The sequence below is a fragment of the Lycium barbarum genome, chromosome 4 (genome assembly GCF_019175385.1).
Source record: "Lycium barbarum isolate Lr01 chromosome 4, ASM1917538v2, whole genome shotgun sequence".
NCBI classification, from domain to species: Eukaryota; Viridiplantae; Streptophyta; class Magnoliopsida; order Solanales; family Solanaceae; genus Lycium; species Lycium barbarum.
The window spans coordinates 4,665,504-4,688,129 of NC_083340.1; the positions used below are offsets into that span (position 1 = coordinate 4,665,504).

At 34.1% G+C, this 22,626-nt stretch overlaps 2 protein-coding genes across 2 annotated transcripts; both read left to right on the plus strand.

Moving 5' to 3' along the window:
- Positions 1 to 991: 991 nt before the first annotated feature.
- On the plus strand, positions 992 to 4,012 carry LOC132638089 (protein neprosin-like). Its single transcript, XM_060355071.1, has 8 exons — positions 992 to 1,297; positions 1,711 to 1,803; positions 1,915 to 2,109; positions 2,354 to 2,410; positions 2,787 to 2,942; positions 3,075 to 3,128; positions 3,253 to 3,393; positions 3,534 to 4,012. Exons 1-8 carry the CDS (start codon positions 1,127 to 1,129, stop codon positions 3,909 to 3,911), a joined length of 1,245 nt encoding a protein of 414 aa, XP_060211054.1. The 5' UTR covers positions 992 to 1,126; the 3' UTR covers positions 3,912 to 4,012.
- Positions 4,013 to 10,391: 6,379 nt separating this feature from the next.
- Positions 10,392 to 17,401, plus strand: LOC132638090 (protein neprosin-like). Its single transcript, XM_060355072.1, has 6 exons — positions 10,392 to 10,628; positions 11,689 to 11,742; positions 16,216 to 16,371; positions 16,507 to 16,560; positions 16,690 to 16,830; positions 16,934 to 17,401. Exons 1-6 carry the CDS (start codon positions 10,458 to 10,460, stop codon positions 17,309 to 17,311), a joined length of 954 nt encoding a protein of 317 aa, XP_060211055.1. The 5' UTR covers positions 10,392 to 10,457; the 3' UTR covers positions 17,312 to 17,401.
- The last annotated feature ends 5,225 nt before the right edge of the window (positions 17,402 to 22,626 follow it).

Consider the following 22,626-nt stretch of genomic DNA (forward strand, 5'->3'; position numbering starts at 1 on the left):
TTATTTTGAAAAGGCTAAAAAATGTCTTTTAAGATTCTTGGGTCATTGGGTGTCAAAGTTTCACCTGGAGGGCCATTTGTGTCCTTTTCCCATTAAAGTTATCATTTCATTAACTTTGGAGAAATGAATGCTTATGGATTTATGAAATGAATGCTTATGGATTTATAGCCCTAATATTCCACAACCTAATTAAGTGTAGATCAGAAGGTTTAATTGACTAAAAAAGAAGCTGTTAGAGATTGCTTTAGAAAAAAATCAAGATCCAACAGATGAAAGTCTCGGAAGCGTTCAACGATTATGTTGGCTAAATCACATCAATTTTCGACTATCTTATTATTGTTGTTGTTGTTTTTTTTTTTTCTCTAAACCATAAGGGTCGAATGCCTTTCCCTTTCTTGCTTCATGGGCTTAATATACTTGAATCCAATTCACATAATTAGTCGGACCCAACCGACAAATCACTTTACTGTGTACACGTAATATTCTGAGTTAAAAGATTGTCATCATCTATAGGAAAAATATCATTGGATGAATACTTTAATATTTTATTCATTTTATTATCAGAATTATTCAAAGTTGGTGTGTCAAGTTCTTTTCTTCTTTCTCTTTATTTTTTTCATTCTTTTTTTAGGCCAAGAAATTGGCAATCCCTCAAATACTTTAATAGAGAAATCCAGTCACTAAGCAGAGCTAAAGAGGCTAAGTAAATTTCTCCAAATTAAATTTTGATACAGGGAGTGATAATACATGGTTAGAAATTCTTTTCAGATTATATATAAATGTCAATGATCAATTTTCATCAATTGAAAAACCTTTGTAAATTTAGTCAAATCTGATGAAATATATGTTCAGATTGTTATTTTGGATATTACTTAAAAATGAGCAATGGACATTTATTAAATACAGCTTTTGCAGATTCTGTTAATTACCATAGGTAAGAAGATTATATTAATTTAATATCTTGAATAATAGCCAATTTAATCTCTTCTACACCTTTATATAACACCTCGCATTTAGCAAAGTTCTCATACACCTAGTAATCAAGTCAAGTGTTTAGAGCTTTCTTGTTATGTTAATTAGTTTGATTTTTTTTTTTTAAAGACCTTATGTTCATGCCTACAAAAAAATGATTGAATTCAAGAGGCATCAAAGAATTGTTCAACAAACTTTGCTGGTGCTATATTTCCTTTTGTGTTGTAATGAGGTACAAGGAGAAAAAAAGATATCCAAATTAGACGATATGGAGTTAGAGAAACAACTATTACTTCTGAACAAGCCAGCAATCAAAACAATTAAGGTATTTGTTTTGTGTTCATAGTATTTGTAAATCTTATGAGACAGTATTATTTGATAATATCACCTTTACCAGGGGAAAATTCCTCTTTCACATTGTTTTTTTTGGTTAAACGAACCTTACTTTCTCCCTCTCATTTTTTCTGGGTAAATTTTTGTTTCATTTGAAAATTGAACACTGGTACATCATATATATATATATATATATATGCAGACAAATGCATAATAATGGTAGATGAAAACTTTATTCGACTTGAAAAGTCGAATGTCAATATATTTTTAAAAAGATACTAGTGTCGTCATTTCGTAATAATTGTTTATATTGATTTTGTTTTGTATTTAAAAGGTACATATGGAATATCAAGATGTATAATTACTGTAACTGAGGTAAATTATTTATGATTTTTTTGTTCACAGACTACATATGGAGATATATATGACTGTATAGATTTCTACAAACAACATGCGTTTGATCACCCCTTGTCGAAGGACCATAATTTTCATCCTAAGGCATATCTCTACTCTCTTTTTACTTTTAATTTTTTTGTACAAATGATTTGTTTTTGGTCAAGGGACAAGGATATGGAATTGTTGACATTTAATAAACATTTGGTTGAACAGATGAAACCTACTTTATCTAGGATAAAGCAAAACTCAGATGCCTCGACAACAAGTAGGTCATCGACAATATGGTCAAAAGATGGAGGTTGTCCTTCCGGAACTGTTCCCATTAAGAGAATTACGAAGGATGATCTTATTAGACAAAGAAGTATGCCACCGCCAGAAAATGTCAAATTCAACGCTCAATTTGTTGGCGTAAGATAATTTATGAACAATTTAATGCTTTTGCTTGAATAATTGATACCAAACATGAGAATTCATTGTTCTATATATATATATATATATATATATATATATATATATATATATATATATATATATATATATATATATATATTCGTTTATTTATAGATAAGAAAAACAATTCATGCACAAACATAAACAAGTTTAGTTTTCAATTATCGTGGCAAAACTCATATATTGCAATACATATGTGCAGAGCAATAACATGAGTAATGAGCAAAAACGAAGCTACATATCTTCACAAGGATATAAGGTACATGACTATGAAATATTGTCATGGTTTTACTTTTCGGTTTTGTGATTGCTTTCCTAATCTGTTTCTTCTAATTGGATTTGAAGTAATAAATGCAATAAGTTATCCTTATAGTTTAATTTACAATCAGGAGTTCTTTTTCAAAATATCAAATTGTGATGTCAAGGTCTATGCATTTACCTTTTTGAGATAGGCATACATGATATAAAAATAGTTAATTAAGTTTTCGAGCTTAGGGGTTGGGCTTTGGAACCTCATGTTGTAATCCGAAAGAAAGAAAATAACTTGCGGTTTCAGTGTTTATATAGGGGCTAATTTGGATAATATGTAGAAGTTAATATAAAAGTTTTTATTTTTTTTTATTTTTAATATTCAGCGTGCAATAGTTCAAACTCGAAAAGATCCATATAACAGATTTGCGGGTGCTGGAATGGCAACTAGTTTGTACAATCCTCACGTTGAAGGCAAACAACACAGTGCTTGTCGACTAAAAATTTATAAAGGATCGGATGTCTTACAAGTTGGTTGGAGAGTAAGTTTAACTCACCTTTTTATCCGTAATTTAATTGTTTGATTGAAAGAATATCTCTAAGAAGTCAATTAGAAAGTTTATTATAAATCCATATATACTCACTTCTTACAATGTCGTTGTTTCGTATTTTAGGTGGATCCAACATTATATGGGGACAATAAAACTAGACTTTTCATACATTTTCAGGTAACTTGTCTTAATACTTTGATGATTTCAATCTAGAGATCATGAAACTAATATATCTTTTTGTTTAGTTATTTTCCTTCATGTGCGAGAGTTCAAGTATAAGATATGTCTTTTTGTTTTTTAGGCAGGTAAAATTCATTGTTTCAACACATTATGTCCTGGCTTCATAATAGTAAACACTGAGATACCTCTTGATATGTCATACGAAGACCATCTTTCACAACGTGGGGTGAAGATAGGGGAGGACACAATGTACATTGAGAGGGTACTTTTTGTACTTATTTTTATTGTGTAGTTTTTTTTTTTTTTTTTTTTTTTTATCATGTATATACAAGTATATGGATCTCAATTTGAGAGGCATATAAATAATGACATTGACATTCTTTTTTTTTTTTTTCAAATAAGGATCTAGCCAATGGAAATTGGTGGCTTTTAATGGAAGAAAACTATGAACAAATTGGTTTTTGGCCACAATGGATGTTCACTGACTTGGAAGGTTTTGCTACGAATGTTGAGTGGGGAGGAGTTGTATATAGTCCACCAGGTGTACCTAAGCCACCAATGGGCTCAAGCTTTTTCCCCCGTGAAAACTTTGCTTATGATGCTTATTGTAGGAGCATTGCAATTATAGACGAGATAGGAGGAACAGTTTACCTACATAGAGTAATCACACTTGTGGATAATCATTTTATGTACAAGGTTTTATTTAAACGACTTTCGGAAGGTTCAAAGTCTTTTAGTTATGTTGTTTATGGTGGACCTGGTGAGACTGTACCCGTCTAAGTCTTGTTAGTTATTACTATAATAATAATATTTATGTTCAATGTCTACTGAAATATCGAGCTTTCTTGATGAATTTATAATTGGATAGCTCTTCTAGAGGTCCTTACGTAACTAACAATTTCTTTTGTTTTACATGCTTAATTCCGATTTGTTGTGGAGCGCAAGGATATTCAATTTGGTAAAAAAAAAAAAAAAAAATTGTTCAAGAAATGGAGATAGGCAGAAGAACTTTCAAAGACTAGATTCATTTTTGTAGTAATTCCCTTTTTTAATGAATAATTTGTTATGTTTCATTAATTGAGTGATAACTTTTTAACCTAACAAGTAACAAACGAAGAAGAGGAAACAAATCATTTTGATTGTTCTTGATCTAAACAAAGTGGGAGCGAATTAAAGATCGTTTATTTTTCTTTTCTATTTTCGATATGTGAAGAGTGGTGCGGGTGTGTGAAGAAAGATCCGTATTGAAGAAAAAAAAGGTTTACTTAGAACAAGATGATTGAGTTAAAATTCACGATGTACACAGTGGGGTATAACTTATAACCCAATCCATTCAATTCTTATTAACTCTTTTTTTTCTTATAATTCGCTAATATCTTTTTTTCCTGAGCTAATACCTATTGGACACCTAAACTCCTATGAGAGTGTACCAATTTGACACAATTTGCTGACGCGGCAAATTGTGTGTTTGACACTTTCTTTGAGCACGTACACATCTAAAAAATGGTTACGCTTTTTTTTTTCTCCCCTCATCTCTCCCTTTCTCTTTTTACATATTTTCTTTTCCTTATCCTCCATGGTAATGAAAACTCAAAACTCTTCTGTGCGATATTAGCATCACATTCAACTACTTCAATAGCAACACATTTAGAAAACTCCTTCATCCGGTGAAAATGCAAATAGTTCAAAGCTTCCTTTAATAGAACCAAACATAAATGTAAGCATAATGAAATTAAATTCCTTTTACAGTTTCTTGTAAAAATTTCCCCATTCCTCTATTGGAGTATGTGTATATTTGTGTATCTACTTATGATGTAAAACTATAGCTGTATCTGAAGGTGAATATTTATATATATAGGTAAGATGATATCATATATAGAGAGAGGAAAAAGGAAGAGTGATTCCTTTTCTCTTAGATGTTCTACTCTGCAACTTATTTGTATTTCTCTCCTAACAGATTTTAACATTAACAAAGAAGAGAAAAGCAAAGTTGGGTGACATTCAGGTTCATTATGGATGAAAAGTTGCAGCAAAAATTGGAAGAAAATATTGGGAGAGAAAGAAAGAGAGATAGAGATTTGGGCCTCATTTTCTTTACAACTTATTATTTGGGATTAAAATCCACATATGCTATCAAATTGGTTACTTTTGCTTGTCAGTTGCGCACGCGTTTTACTTTGTGTCTGTCTCACAAAATTGTGTCAAATTGGTACATTTTTTGAGGAGTTTAGGTATCCAACAGGTACTAGCTCAAATTAAAGTGTCTAAATGAAAAATTCACACAAATTTAGGGGGCTGCATATGCATTTGGCCATTTTAGAATAATAATAGACGAGATGAGGATAGTTTACGGTTTCCAATCATGCGGCCATGATCAATTGAGGAGATCCGAGGGTGGAGAGTTGTTTGGCTTTGGGTGGGGCCTAGACACGAAATTGTGTTTGGGGCCTAATATTGGTTCATAGCATGGGCCCAAGTCCAAATTAGTTTAAGAAATCATTTCATTAAGGGCAGAGTGACATATATATACGTAAGAATAGGGTATATTTACAAAATATAATGAAACTTTTCAGTTTAAAAAACATAATTATAGATTTCTTACAAAACATATACGAAAATTTTTGCTCAAAATTTTGTGTATGAAATATGTACATCTCGCTCAAAGCTTAAAATTTTCGCTCAAAATTTTATGTATGGAAACTGTATGAAATATGTATATCTGGCTCAAGGCTTAAAATTTTGCTCAAAATTTTGTGTATGAAATATGTATATCTCGCTCAAGGATTAGAATTCTCACATTTTTTTTCGTACATGACTGTATAAAAACGGTATGCAATATGTTTATAACTGTATAAATTTTGTACAAAGTTCAAGCTAGCTTTTTGGAAATTTAAAACAACTACAATAACATTGGATACAACTTTTATACAATGTTGATACAAATTTAATACAACTACAACAATAACATTTGACAACAACATAAATCAATCAAAAAATATTGTGGCAATCCGAATTAGAACGCAACAGATTTACTTCTACTTGGTGTAGTGACACACAACAAAGGCTAAGCCCAAAATCAAGAGGGGCACAACGATCTGCAAAATCTTGATAGCAAATTCTGAAGACTTCTCCGTATTTTATGGGGCTTGTTGTGGAGGAATGTAAGCACGTTTTAGAGGAACTGTTGACGCATCAATATCTCCAATGTAATATTTATCCATCATCTCTCTAGCGGAATCATTGTGGCTGACATCTTCAAAGTCAAAAGTTGCATTGGTGGAGTTCTTGGAGGAAACAGAGAACAAAGAGAAGGGAAGGAAAGGGTAGGGCAGATCTGTATGAAATAGAGAAGGGGAAGGGGAGAAGGGTGGGCTTTTATTTTTTTTCAGACCTGGTATGTTTTGTAGTTAAGTTGTTATGTTTTGTAAATAAGGAAAAATATCCTTATATTTTGTAAATAAGGAAATATATGTAATTAAGAGTCTTAACTATTATTATTAGGTCATTTTCCCTTTCATGAACTATGGAATGAGCTTAATGGATTTATATATTACTAATATTCCACGACCTAACTAAGTGTAGATCAGAAGGTTTAATCATTTTTTTGTGCAGAGTGCCCTACAAATGCACTGGTCTTTAATTTTTGTCCCTTTCGGCTAATATCATGAGGTTTGGGGTTCGAACCACGGCTCAGTAAAAAAAAAAAAAAAAAAAATTCGCAAGGCAGAGTTTTGTAGCAAAGTTAGGCCTGTTCGGGCTAAAGTTAGGACTTACGGCAGAGTTTTGCCGGCAGGTATAAGGCAAAACTCTGCCTTAAGGAGAGTTTTGGCATGCCTGAAGGAAAACTCTACCTGATCAGGCAGAGTTTGACTCAAACTCTGCCTGATCAGGTAGAGTTTGCGTAAGTTAGAGTTTTAAACTCTGCCTGAAGGTAACAAAACTCAGCCAGAGTTTTGTATGCAAATCTTTGCCAAAAGAAACCAAACTCAATCTTACAATTTTTTTTTTTAAATTTTTGACTGAGCGGGGATTTGAACCAAAAACCAAGCAGTTCTAACGAAGGACAAAAATTAAAGACCACCAATTTAATGAGAAAATATTAAAGACCAACCCAAAATAAAGGCATTCCTGCGAATTGCGTAGGTCTAATTGACTAAAAGAAGGTGTTAGGCATTTCTTTAGTCTTAATAATTAGGGGAAAGGACACATTTGGCCACTGGGCCATAAATAATCTCACACGCTGACCTATCTATTCCCAAACTAAAAAATTAGCCCATAAACTATTTTCATCCGCTAGCTAAAATCTATAGCAAGTCTTTTGTGGCCATTTTTAGTAGCCACAAAAGATTTAAAAAGTCGCCACTAAAAGCCTAGGCGCTTTAAAAAAAAAGACTTTTTGTGGGGACTAAAAGTCGCCAATAAAGGGTTGCTATAGAAAAATCAGGCTTTTTAGTGGCAATTAAAAAAGTTGCCACTAAAGGTTAAACATCTCAAAACATGTATAATATGTGTATGTTTAGTAGGAAATATCTCAAAAAACACCGAGGCGATTTTTGTATATAATATGTATCATTTGTGTATAAAAATATGTATTAGTACCTATCTGTAATGTGTAGAAATAGTATAAAATATGAATCACTCAAGTATGTATCATTTTTGTATATAATATGTATCATTTGTATATATAATGTGTAATATAGAATAGAAAATTGTATCATTTTTGTATATAATATGTATCATTTTTGTATAGAAAGTGTATATATAATTCCAACATATGTATATAAATTGTATCAGTCTTGTATAGAAAGTGTATCATACGTATAAAAAATGTATCATAGAAACCGTATCATTGTGTTATATAATATGTATCACTACTGTATATGTAAAAAAATAATATCATATCATTATTATATAATATGTGTATAATAAATGTATAATTAACGTATAATTTATACTCCTATATAATAAATGTATGATTAATTCCAGCATATGTATATAAACTGTATCATTCTTATATATAAAGTGTATAATTAATTTCAGCATATGTATATAAACAAATCGTATCATTCTTGTATATAAAGTGTATATATAATTCCAACATATGTATATAAAAATGTATCATTCTTGTATATACTTACTAAATATACACATATTATACCTATTTTGGGATATTTCTTACTAAATATAAACATATTATACATGTTTTGGGATATTTAACCTTTAGTGGCAACTTTTTTAATTGCCACTAAAAAACCTAATTTTTCTGTAGCAGCCCTTTAGTGGCTTTTTTTAAGCGCTTGGGCTGTTGGGCCGGCAAGCCTTGACATTATTTTGGGTCGGCCGGCCTTTTTTTGGCATTAATTTGGGTCGCCCGGACAGTCTGTGATATTAAACCCAAATATTGATCAAATGTGAATTAGTTTGGCTAATTGGACACACAGTGTCCTTTTCCCTAATAATTATGTGATCTAATCAGTAGGATTAGGAACTTCCGAAGTAGTTCGGTTAAGAGTTAAGACATAAGGAAAATCTAGCACTATACTTAAGCGTCACAGAAAGAAAAAAAAAAAAGAGGGAAATAATTATTGGAGGCCCAAATGAAAAAGAAAATGGCTAACAATATGAGTACATGCTTATTATATTATTTTGCTAACACATAAGGGGACACGACGGTGTTACATTATCTATCAACGATACATAATGTTGAAGACTAATTCAAAGTTGGTGTACAAAACCTATGCTTGAGTTTGGTGTTTGTTAGGTTCTTTAATTAATGTTATGTGAAAAGAATTAAGTTTTCTAGTTCTACTTAAATTATATTTTGCACTGTTAAAAATATGATGTTACTATTTACCTATCCGAGTAATTGTATCTACTCAAATTAGCATTAAAGCGAGTTCAAGCTTGATGCAAGTTTTGAATCCTAAAAAAGATCGAGCAAGAGATGAAAGACTCGGAAGGAATCAAAGATTATGATGGCAAACTCACGTCAATTGTTAACTATTCTATGATTTTTTTCTTTCAATTGATCCAAGCCAACAACAACGACATACCCAGTGTAATCTCACAAGCAGGGTCTGGAGAGGATAGAGTGTGCCCAGACTTAATCCTACCTTTGTAGGCCAGGGTAGAAAGGTTGTTTCCAATAGACCCCAGTGACGGAGCCACAACCCGGTAAGAGTGTTCAATTATTACGTATTACGGACATATATTACAAATTGAACACCCTTATTATATAGATTATATGAATTCGAACACCCTTGATAAAATTCCTAACTCCGCTACTAATAGACCCTCAGCTCAATTGGTCTAAACTATAGTCGTTTGGTTTGAGGTCAAAATAGTCCCGGGATTACAATCCCGGGACTAATTTATACCATCTGTTGGTATTATTTTATACCATCTGAAAGATGGTATAAAATAATACCAGTATAAGTGGGTTAAGAAGGTATAAGTTGAGTTATTCCAGCACTAATTTTTATACCACGTTTGGTACAAGGTATAAAATAATTCCGGGATAAATCTATACCTTATACCAAACGTGATATAAAAATTAGTACCGGCATAACCCATGTTATACCTTAAACCAAACGACCAAAGGGCCGAAATGCCTTCTCCTTTCTTGCTTCATGAGCTTAATATACTTGAATCCAATTCACATAACTAGTCGGACCCAACCACCAAAACCAACAAATCGCTGTCTATAGAAAAAGAAAAAACTTTCATTGGACGAATACTTTAATATTTTATCCATTGTATTAGCATTATTCAAAGTTGATGTGATCTCAAATTCTTTTCTTCTTTCTGTTTGCTTTTCATTCCTTTTTAGGCCAAGAAATTGGCAATGCCCCTAAAATGGTTCAAGAGATAATTACAGCTACTAAGCAAAGTTAAAGAGGTTAAGTAAATTTCTCCAAAATTTTGACCGAGAGAGTGATAATATATAGTCAGATATTTTTTCTCATATTATATAAATGTCAATGATCACTTTTCATCAATTGAAAAACCTTTTTAAATTTAGTTAATTCTGATGAGATGTACGTTCAGATTGTTATTTTGGATAATACTTAAAAATGAGCAAACAACATTTATTAAACAAAGATTTTCGCATTCTGTTAACTATACTTCAGAAGATTATATTAATTTAATATCTTGTGTTGTAGCCAATTTTTAGCCAATTTAATATCTTCTACACCTTTATATAACATCTTCCTCATATTAGCAAAGTTCTCATACACCTAGTAAATCGAGTTCAATGTTAGAGTTTTCACGTTATGCTGATTAGTTTGATTTGTTTTGAAAAGACCTTACATAGCCTACAAAAGAATGAATGAATTCAGGATGCATCAAAGAATTGTTCAACAAATTCTCCTGGTGCTATATTTAATTTTGAGTTGTAATGGGTTACAAGGAGAAAAAAAGCTATCCAAATTAGAGAACATGGAGTTAGAGAAACAGCTAAAACTTTTGAACAAGCCAGCAATCAAAACAATTAAGGTATTTATTTTGGGTTCATTGTATTCATATTTCTTTGAGACATTGTTATTTTATTACTTGATAATATCACTTTTCTAGATAAAAACAATATTCCTATTTCAAAGGTAAATATGACAAGAAATTAGAGGCACACCAAAATCTGCATGTTACTTTTTCAAGTCTGATTGATAGGGTTGCTGGTTCATTCTAATCCCATGAAATGCTCTAAGTTGCTATTTTCTTGTTAGCTCGGCACCAACACAAAATTAAAATCACAAAAGCAAAAAGTGCATTTAAATTATTATTTGATCTACAAATGAAAAGGCACCAAAGCCCTAATTGCTACCTCCATTAATGTACTGGTCAATGTTTGAGGAAGAGAAAAGATTAAATAAACAGCTCATCTTTGGGGAAGTTGTAGAGAATAATGACTTAGATAAAACCTATTTGAACTTCAACAATTTGTTTTTGTTATGATCTACGAGCAATTATTTTAGTTATATTGTTTTGTGATTTTAAGGTATATATTATAATTATTGTGCCTTAGATAACTTATTTATGGTTTCTTTGTTCACAGACTAATTATGTGGACACATATGACTGTGTAGATTTTTACAAACAACTTGCATTTGATCACCCATTGTTGAAGGACCAGGATTTTCATCCTAAGGCATATCTCTACTCTCTTTTTACTATATTTTTTTTATACAATGGTATGATATTGTTGACATACCATCAAACATTTGGTTGAACAGATGAAACCTACTTTATCTAGGATAAGGCAAACTTCAGATGTCTCAACTAGAAGTAGGTCATCAACAATATGGTCAAAAGATGGAGGTTGTCCTTTTGGAACTGTTCTTAATTAATAAGAGAATTACGAAGGATGATCTTATAAGACAAAGACATATGCCTCCGCCCGAAATTGTCAAATTCGACGATCAATTTGTTGGCGTAAGATAATTTAGGAGCAATTTAATGCTATTACCTGAATAATTCATACCTAAACTTGAGAATTCAATGTGTTATATTTTTTCCATTATCGCGGCAAAACTCATATATTGCAATACATCCGATGCAGAGCAACAACAATAGTGAGCAAAAAGGAAGATACATATCTTCACGAGGATATAAGGTACATGACTATGAAAATATTGCCATACTTTTATTTTTTTCAGTTTCGTGTTGGCTTGAGGTTCAGATTATATGAAGATGATAATGTGGGAGGGAATTTGAGAGTTTATAGAGTAACCACATAACTGATCAAGGACACCCTGAAAATCATTTATATGATCAGAAATAGGACTGCCCTCTTTGTATCTAATATTCATCAACTGTTTCAGTAGGAACAACTTATTATTGCCAGTCTTCGAAGCATAAAGTGTCTCGAACTTTTCCCACAAGCTTTTAGCATTTGTCTCATTCACAATATGATTTCGAGCATTATCTTCAACCCATTGCCTAATATAGCCACAAACCTATAAGTGCTCAAATTCTCAATCCTCATCTTCAATAGACTCGGGTTTCTTAGAAGCGAATACAGGTAAATGCAATTGCTTGACAAATAGAAGGTCTTTCATCTTGCTTTTTCAAATATGGTATTACTGCGATTTAAACAGACTATCTTGCTCATATTTGCCTCCATCATTCAAATAGACAATCAACACAACCAAATACAACCACAAGCTCTGATACCACTTTGTTGGAAAAAAAAGCAATAACCAAATTGCACGACGAGGTAACAGCGGAAGAAATACCCAAGTCAAAACTTCCCACACTATTTGAACCAAGAGAAGACAATAAACACTAGCACAAATGGAAATCCGGACAGCAGCTATACCAACAATAAAATAGCAAAGCAAGCAAAAATAAATCAAATGCAAAAGACACCAAATTTACGTGGTAAAACCCCTTCAAGGTGAAGAGAAAACATCCATGGGACCTCCGGCTCACAGAAGCTCCACTAAAATCAACAAGAATTACAACAATATTCTCCAAATGGCTACAACAACAAATCCAAGCACGGAGCAACATACATAAAAGATAGCACCAAAACTAGCGAAGAAAGGAGAGAAATCACCCCCAAAAATGAGCTACTGTTTGTACTCGTAAACTGGATCTACAGACCACAAAATACAATCTTCACCGTTGAAATTGAAGAACCGGATGTTGAGAACCCCCTGTTCAAATTTCAGTACGATCCAACGGTTAACGAATCGGAAAACGTAATTTAAAGCGGACTGCTGTAGCAGAAAATTTCTGGATAAAAATCTGCTTTCTCTCTCACATTTTTCTCTCTATATGGCTGCAATGAATTCACTCTTATGTTCTGAAAATAAGACCTAAATTGATCCTATATATAGAGGAATTTTTGGACAAAAGTGGCCTGGTCCAAATTGGATTGGGTTTTATTAATCCAATTCCACATAGGAAGGAAAAACCCCAAAATCTAACAATTCTCCCCCTCCCGACTATGTGGAGGAAACCGCCATCCCGGCGATCAAGGAACACTCTAAATCTAGACTTGCAGCCAAGCCCAGAACAACCTGAATGGATGATATCTTCACAACTGGAGAAAAGATTTCATCAAAATCAACCCCCTTCTTTTGATTAAAGCTCTTGACAACCAATCTAGCATTGTATCGTGGAACTGGGTTACCATATTCATGTTTCACCCTAAAAACCCACCTGTTTTTCAAAGCTTTTCTATCTCTAGGAAGCTTAACCAGATCAAATGTATGATTATCATGCAAGGATTTAATCTCATCTTGCATAGCATCAAACCACCTTTGTTTTTCTTCACTATCCATGGCCTCATCAAAACTTTCAGGTTCTCCCCCATCAGTCAAGAGTACAAACTCATTGGGAGAATAACGAGATGAAGGTACTTTCTCTCCAATAGATCTTCTGAGAGAACTCTCTGGAGCATCAATAGCAGCTGGTTGCTGGCCAACCATATCATCTTCCACTGGAGCATCAACAACATCATGTTGGTCCTTCTGAACATGATCACTATCTTCATTATCAACTTGATCTTCATTATTTTAAAGATTTTCTTCAGGTGCAATAGTCACAGGAACTGGATCAACATCAACTAAGCTCTCAGATAAGCATAAGAGACATCCTTACCAAACCAAACTCTGCCAGGGACATCACTATCCAAAGCAACAGTAGGAGATAAATTGATAACATAAGCAGCAGTATTAAGTGCTTCTGCCCAAAATGAATCTGGCAGCTTAGCATCTGAAAACAAACATCTAACCCTCTCAACTAAAGTTCTGTTCATCCTCTCTGTTAGACCATTTAACTGAGGAGCCTTTGGAGGAGTTTTCTGATGCCGAATACCCTGTTGTCTACAATAATTATCAAAGGGACCAATGTACTCACCACCATTGTCTGAGCGGATGCATTTTATTTTTTTCCCTGTTTGTCTCTCAACCAAGGCCTGAAAAGTCTTGAACACATCAAGTACTTGATCTTTGGACTTCAAAGGAAATACCTAGAGTTTGCGAGAATGATCATCAATAAAAGTCACAAAGTAAAGTGCATCACCACGAGAGCTTACTTTAAAAGGACCACACAAATCAAAATGTACCAACTCCAACAAATCCAGGTTTTTTGAAAGGGAATGACTCTGAAAGGAGACTCTTTTCTGTTTCCCGGCTAAGCAGTGAACACATCTTTTTAACTTTGCTTGTTTCACTCCAGAAAGCAAATTCTTCTTAGCCAAATTATCAATCCCCTTCTTGCTCATATGACTCAGCCTTCTATGCCATAACTCTGATGAAGTATCATTCTCCACCAAATTTACTAAGTCACCACAAATGGAGCCCTGAAATAAGTACAAGTCAAATATCTTGTTACCTCAAGCTACAATCATTGAACCTCTAAGAAGCTTCCACAAGCCACCACCAATGGTTTGATCATAACCCTCATCATCAAGCTTTCCTACAGAAATCAAATTCAGACGAACATCTGGAGCATGCTTGACATTGTTAAGAACCAACCTCAAACCATTCTTACTTTTCAAGCAAATTGTGCCAATACCAAATACCTCAACCTCACTATCATTGCCCATTTGTAACATTCCAAAATTACCCGGAGTATAAAAAGAAAATAATTTCTTCTTTGGCGTGACATGAGAAGTGACACCTGAATTCGCAAACCAAGTAGACTCATCACAAACAATATTGATATCATTTTTACCACAAGCAACAAGAAGATCATTTTCAGTAACAATAGCAACACATTTTTCATTATCTCTCTTTTTCTTTTGCTTTTTCTGGTATCTCTTAAACTTGTAGCAATGTTTCTTGATGTGCCCTTTCAAGTGACAATAGTCACATATAAGATTCTTGTACCTGGAGAATCTTGACTTGCTTCTACTTTTGCCTCTGTCATTCTGACCTCTGAAGTTACTTCTCCCCCTGTCTTCAGTAACCAAAACATCGGAGTGTGAAGTTGAAGAAGACGAAGCTTGAGATCTTCTTCTCATATCTTCATTCAAAACACTACTCTTAGCATATTCCATAGTTACACCATCACTGGGAGCAGAATTAGTCAAATAAACTCGAAGATTTTCCCAAGAATCTAGCAGAGTATTAAGAAGCCAAAGTCTCTGTATTTCTTCATCAAACTTGACACCCATTCCAGACAGCTGATCAAGGACACCCTGAAAATAATTTATATGATTAGAAATAGGACTGCCCTCTTTGTATCTAATATTCATCAACTATTTCAGTAGGAACAACTTATTATTTCCAGTCTTCGAAGCATAAAGTGTCTCGAGCTTTTCCCACAAGCTTTTAGCATTTGCCTCATTCACAATATGATTTCGAACATTATCTTCAGCCCATTGCCTAATATAGCCACAAACCTGTAAGTGCTCAAATTCTCAATCCTTATCTTCAATAGACTCGGGTTTCTTAGAAGCGAACACAGGTAAATGCAATTTCTTGACGAATTAAAGATCTTTCATCTTGCTTTTCCAAATATGGTAATTACTGCGATTTAAACAAACCATCTTGCTCATAGTTGTCTCCATCATTTAAATAGACAATCAACACAACCAAATACAACCACAAGATCTGATACCACTTTATTAGGCTAAACGGTCCAAAGATACTCTTAACATGATGTGATATTATCCGCTTTGGGCCAAGCCCGCATGGTTTTCCCCAAAAGGCCTCACATCATTAAGTGTATCCAACTCCTTACAAGTAGCTCATTTTTCTTTCCAGCTACCAATGTGGTACTTTGTTCGCACACCCAACAATTTATTCTAATGCCTCACTCGCCTAACGGCTATTTCCCGCTAATTGCTTCTAATATGTTTCTTTTAATTAGATTTGGAGTAACAAATGGAATTAGTTATTCTTATAGTTTGATTTACAATTAGGCTTTTTTTTTTTTTATATCAAATTGTGTTGTCAAGGTCTTTTCATTTGGCTTTTCGAGGATAGCCATTCTTGAAATAAAAATTGCTGTAAGTTTTGGAACTTATGGGTTATACTTGGAAAGAAGAAAATAAATTGCGGTTTTAGTGTATATATAGAGGTTAATTTGGATACTATGTAAAGTTTAATAAAAATATGTATTTAATATTCAGCTTGCAATAGCTCAAACTCCAAATGATCCAAATAACAAGTTTGCGGGAGCTGGAATGGCAACTAGTTTGTACAATCCGCTCGTTGAAGGCAAACAACATAGTGCTTGTCGACTAAAAATACAAAAAGTGTCGGATATCTTACAAGTTGGTTGGAGAGTAAGTTTAAGACTTTTTTCCATACGTAATTTAATTGTTCCATAGAAAGAATATATATACATTTCAGATGTCAATTTAGAAACTTTATTATAAATTCATACTCCATTATTATAATATCATTGTTTCATATTTTAGGTGGATCCAACATTATATGGGGATAATAAAATCAGGCTTTTTATACATTTTCAGGTAACTTATCCTATGTACTTTGATGATTTCAATCTTGAGTTCATGAAATGACTGTATGAATCTTTTGGTTTAACTATTATCCTCAGTTTGCAAGAGTTTAAGTATAAGATATGTTTTTATGTTTTTTAGGCAGGCAAAATTCATTGTTTCAATACATTATGTCTTGGTTTTGTACAAGTAAACACAGAAATACCTCTTGATATGTCATACGAGAACCATATTTCACAACGTGAAGTGAAGACATGGGAGGAGACAATGTACATTGAGAGGGTACTTTTAAACCTTTTTTATTGTGTACATTGTATGTACAAGTACAGGGAATCCAATTTGACAGGCCATAAATACTGACATTGATAATTTCTTCAAAAATAAGGATCTAGTCGATGGAAATTGGTGGCTTCTAATGGAAGATAACTATGAACGAGTTGGTTTTTGGCCGCAAAGGATCTTCACTGACTTGGCAAGTTTTGCTACGAATGTTGAATGGGGAGGAATTGTTTATAGTCCACCAGGTGTACCTGAACCTCCAATGGGCTCAAGCTTTTTCCCGAGCAAATACCCTGCTTATGATGGTTATTGTAAAAGCATTGCAGTTTTAAACGACAAAGGAGGGACTGTTGAAGTAAATAAAGTACACACACATGTCGATAGTTTTAATGTGTACAAGGTTTTATTCGAACGACTTCCGGAAGGTTCAAAGTCATTTAATTATGTTCTTTATGGTGGACCTGGTGGGAGTATACCGGTCTAAGTCTTGTTAATTAGTACTATAATGATATTTATGTTCAATGTCTAATGAATTACATGGAGTATTCTTGATGAATTTATAATTGGATTCATTTAGCGGATCTTAACTAACAATCTCTTTGTTTTACATGCTTAATCCCGATTGGTTGAGGTGTGTGAGGCTATTTAATTTGGTCAAAAACTTTATTCAAGAAATGGAAATATGCAGAAGAACTTCTAAAGGCGAGAATCGTTTTTCTGTTTAGTCTATTGTTATGAGTAATTTGTTATATTTTCATTAATTGAGTGATAATTTCTGAACAAGACGAAGAAAGGGGGAATTCATTTTGGTTGTTCTTGATCTAAACAAAGTGAGAGTGAATTAAACTCGTTTGTTTTTCTTTTCTATTGGAAAAGCAATGCGCCTGTGTGAAGAAAGATCCATTATTAAAGAATAAGAAAACAAAGTTTGCTTAGACTAAAATGAATGGGTTAAAATTGACTTAACAATCAATAATAACCTAAACCGGTCAATTCTTATCAAAGCTTAATTCTTTATTTATTTTCTTATAATTTGTTCAATCTCGAAACAAAGCTAATTTTTTTTTTTGTTTATTATGGCTGTAACTTTTTTAAAAAAATTATGAATATATCTAACATGTTACATATATATAAAAGGGCCTTTTACGAGATAGAAGATTCTATATAAATTACGAATTTCGATCATGTGACCATGAACAATTGACGAGATCACGGGGTGAAGAGTCGTTCTCATTTCATACAGTCCGCGACTTTTGTAGCACAAAAAAAAAGTTGAATCAAACTATCACAAAAAAAAAAAAAAAACATTACTAGGTTTCACGCACTAAATTAGTGCGTGAAAGGACCAAACTGCAAAAATGCAACTTGGGCCTTTCACGCACGAATTTCGTGCGTGAAGGAGGTCTTTTGTTTTGTTTTTTTTTTTTTTTGGTATTACCTTTCAAATCACGTTTTTTTTCATACTTTGGGCAAAGATTAGTCATGTTTCAAAACCCCAAAATATCAATATTTTATATAAAACTTAATATCTTTTTTTGCGTACAATAATGTCGGCTCATTACATCAAGTCCACCTAAACGTTTGGATCGTCGTTTTAGGGGTTCTAAAGTGCCCCGAAGTAAGTTTTGAAACTTGTCATATTTATAGGGTTTTGATTTAAGTGTTTTATTATATTTGAATGTACAAATATAAATATTTGATTTAATAATAATTCATCCAATACAAGAGGTTTATACTAATTAAAAAATAATTCATTCCATTTAATTACAATACTAATTCAAAGTAGTACAATAATAAATTACAATAACAATACAATCTTCAAGTTCTAGAGGCTCTATTACTTCGAGACGTGCTTGTACTACCACGTTCTTGTTGCCCACAGGAACGCTTGTCATGGCCAAATTGCTTACATGTAGAGCACTTGTGAGAGTAAGTTCTTTCACTAACATCCATTTGATTGGGTCTATGACTCTGTGAGTTAATGCCCAATTTCCTGATGTAATCCTTGTTAGCAACCATCGAAAACGGCTCGTTTGGCCAATAAGCTTCATTACCAAGTAGGTGAAATTGGCCGGGATATGCTCTAAGATAACTGTGGACCTTGTATTCCCCCGCCACATAACTTGCTACCATTTTTCTCATTCTCTCGAAGCACTTGATAGCATGAGAACACGGCATGTGGTACGTTTTCCACTTACCACAAGTGCATGTTCTTGTTGCCTCATAAACGGTATGTACGTTTCCACCCTTACCGTTGTAATAACCCGTCCTAACTTCATACACATGTTGAATTGGGTCATACTCGGTCATTTGGTGATGCTCACATTTTTTTCTATAATGCTCCATATTTTTGAAGGGCTTTGGCATCCATGTCCCGCCGTCGGCTAATATCGCTCTGGTCTGCCTTGTCCTAACAACAAATCACTCCACAACCTGCTTGAAAGTCATTCTCACCATTGCGGTGACAGGTAGTTCTCGAGTAGATTTCAGCAAGCCATTGAAAGACTCTGAGCTGTTTGTTGTGAGCATGCCCTATCTTTTGCCTCCATCAGCATGAAGCGTCCATTTTTCAACTTCGAGCTTCATCAACCAAACGTATGCGGGTTCACTCACTGCCCTGATTAGATCCATTTTTGCAGCCCATTTTCATTGTTGATGTTCCATCGCAGCCCCCCACATCAATTTGTTTAGAGTGCCATTGTGAAACTTTGATTGCAAATTTGCCTTCAAGTGCCTTAAACAATAGCGATGGTAAATAAAGAGAGGCTGCCTCCCCGGTAAATTATCCATATTGTGCAATATGCCTTTATGACGATCAGACAGCACGCATATGCCGGTACGATCCTTAATAACATGAGTTTTCAAATGGGTCAAAAAGATCCCCCATGTGTCGTTGCTCTCGTTAGCGGCAATTGCGAAAGCAAGAGGAAATATTGACCCATTGGCATCCATTCCTATTGCAATTAAGAGCTTGATGTCATAGGCACCATATACATGCGTATCATTTATGGATATCACTGGTCGGCAGTGAGCAAAACCATCAATGCATGGCTTGAATGCCCAAAATATGAAGTTGAAGATTTTACCCTCTATAAGCCGCCACTCTACAACAATTCCATTATTAAAATGTTGTAGAGCTGCCATATACTTTGGCAGCGATTGAAAAGAAGTATGCCAATTTCCATAGACCATCTCAAAAGCGCGTCTACGCCCGAGAAATCCCTTTTCTGTTGCTTATAGTTTTACTATATACGGTTTGGACGTTTCGAATACAATATTTGATGGGGAACCTGCACAAGTTTAAACAAACAACATTTAGTAATGATTTTTCAATTGATATAAGACATATAATGTACTAGGTAGGATAAGTTACCTTGGCGTTTCGGCAATGTCTTTAAGTAACACTTGAGCAATCATGTTTGTAACTAAATTATAATGATCTGCTCGATTTTCTTCCATATCACAAGTGTGTCTTTCGAGGAATTTTGTGATAGCCCATATACCATCAGGCTTAACAATTCCCCGAAGCAACCACTCACAGCCTTGATACTGTCGTCTACAAACTAGCCTCCATATCTTTGTGTTTGACTGATCAACCTTAAACTCCCTCTTGTCCTTAAAACAATAAATTTTGACAGCCCGTTGCAACGCCTTTTTGGATGCGAACAACATTCCCTTTGCAAGGTAGCATCGATCTTTGTTGAGATCCCTTGGTTCAATCCAGGTTTTTAGGCGACTATCATCATCTTCTCTTGTGAAGACAAATGCATCATCACGACCCTGCAGGCTGTCAAGATAAGGGATATTGTTAGAATGCCACTGAATTGGGCTTTCAAGAGTTGGGTTTTCAGCCATCGATGGTGGTACGTGGTGGTGCATTAGTTCTTGTTGGTTTTGGCTTTGAGGAATATTGTTGGTCATACCAACTTGAACATCATCATCATCTTCATCATCGGTTACCTCTGAATTATTAGCTATTTCATCGTCATCACTTGATGATGACTCATAATAATTAGTAAAATCTTCATTATTAAGTATATTCATCCTCCTACACGAAAAGTAACATATTTTAAATACCAACATCATATATATATATATATATATATATATAGATAATTTAATATCAAGATGATGAACTTACTGTTGTTCATAAGCACTGTCATGGTGTGGAGAACGATCAACTCCACCGAACTGGGAGGATTGACCAACATCCATATTTGGTACCACTGGCGAGTTTTGAGAATAGTTCCTATAAAGCTTTGAAAACTGGTTATTTACCAATTCATACAGCAAACACATAATAATAATAATAATAATAATAATAATAATAATAATAATAATAATAATAATAATATGAAAAATCCATATTTACCAATTTTCATTGTAAGCTTGATTAAATTGCTGGCTTACATTTTCCAGCGGCACTTGACCGCTCAAAATGTCTCCATAAGAACTAAAGTCCCCATAAGTGTTACCATGAACAGGCTGGACTTGAGGGACTTCTTCTCGAGGTATCTTTTCAACATACATCTCAAGAACATTAAATATTCTTCCGGCGATCCCAAAAAATCACTCAAAGATTCATCATCGTTGATATTGTGCATGCCATAACGCACTACACTGTTATTGTTTGTGGATATCTGCCAGTTAGTGAGATTCCAAACTCAGTGGGTGTAGTTTTCATTCTTTTGTGCATGTAACTGACTAGTGTTTCATAATTTAAAGTTGTTGGAAATTTAACATGGGCTTTTGGTTTGATACTATAACGAATGGATTAATTGTCCTCGACGATATCTCCATCCCAAAATAGTGAAACCTTACCAGTTGAAGCATTTTGAGACATTTTTTCTATGAAGTTTGATTTTTTTTTTTTGAATGACTTGTAAGACTTAGACTTATGAAGTTGATGAGTTTTTCACTCGTCAAGCCTTCAAGTTAAATAGATTCCTGAAATTGTCATGCGTGGCGTGTTGTCAAATCAACACTTACATTGCGCCTTAAAATGGTGCGCAATACAAGTCGTATTAAAAGGGTCAAATAATGTAGCAATATATTATCAAATCAAGCCTTTAAGTTAAATAGATTCCTGAAATTTTCATGCGTGATGTGTTGTCAATCAACACTTACATTGCGCATTAAAATGGTGCGCAATACAAGTCGTACGCTCCTGCGAGAGCTACATATCCCAGGTCATCTCGACGACACCTAGAGGGGTTGCCAATAATGATGCGAGTGATCCGCATGTACCACTCCATGTACACATGGATCGGAGTGTCATGTCCGACCACCGCTAAGCTCGTTATCCTCACATCCCAACTCTGGACCTGCTGCTGCATATAGAGTCGCCATGCATCGTTGATGTCCACACGCTCGTCCCTCGCATAGTGGTCATGCTCCCAAACCGTAGCCGCGGGTATATTCTGTTTGGAATATAAATGCATAAGCATTCATTTTTCCAAAGTTAATGAAATGATGTCTTTAAATCAATAATTAACTCTTAAACTATTTTGGACTCGGGACCATGTTAGGAACCAATAGTCAACCCCAAAACCATATGAAATGGAATCCGCGACTTTTGTAGCGCAAAAAAAAAAAAAAGTTGAACCAAACTAGCACAAAAAAAAACATTACTAGGTTTCACGCACTAAATTAGTGCGTGAAACCAAACTGCAAAAATGCAACTTGGGCCTTTCACGCACGAATTTCGTGCATGAAGGAGGCAACAAAAAGTCGCCCCCTCCTTCCCCACCACAGATCCCGGCCGAATCCCCCCACCACAGATCCCGGCCGAATCCCCCC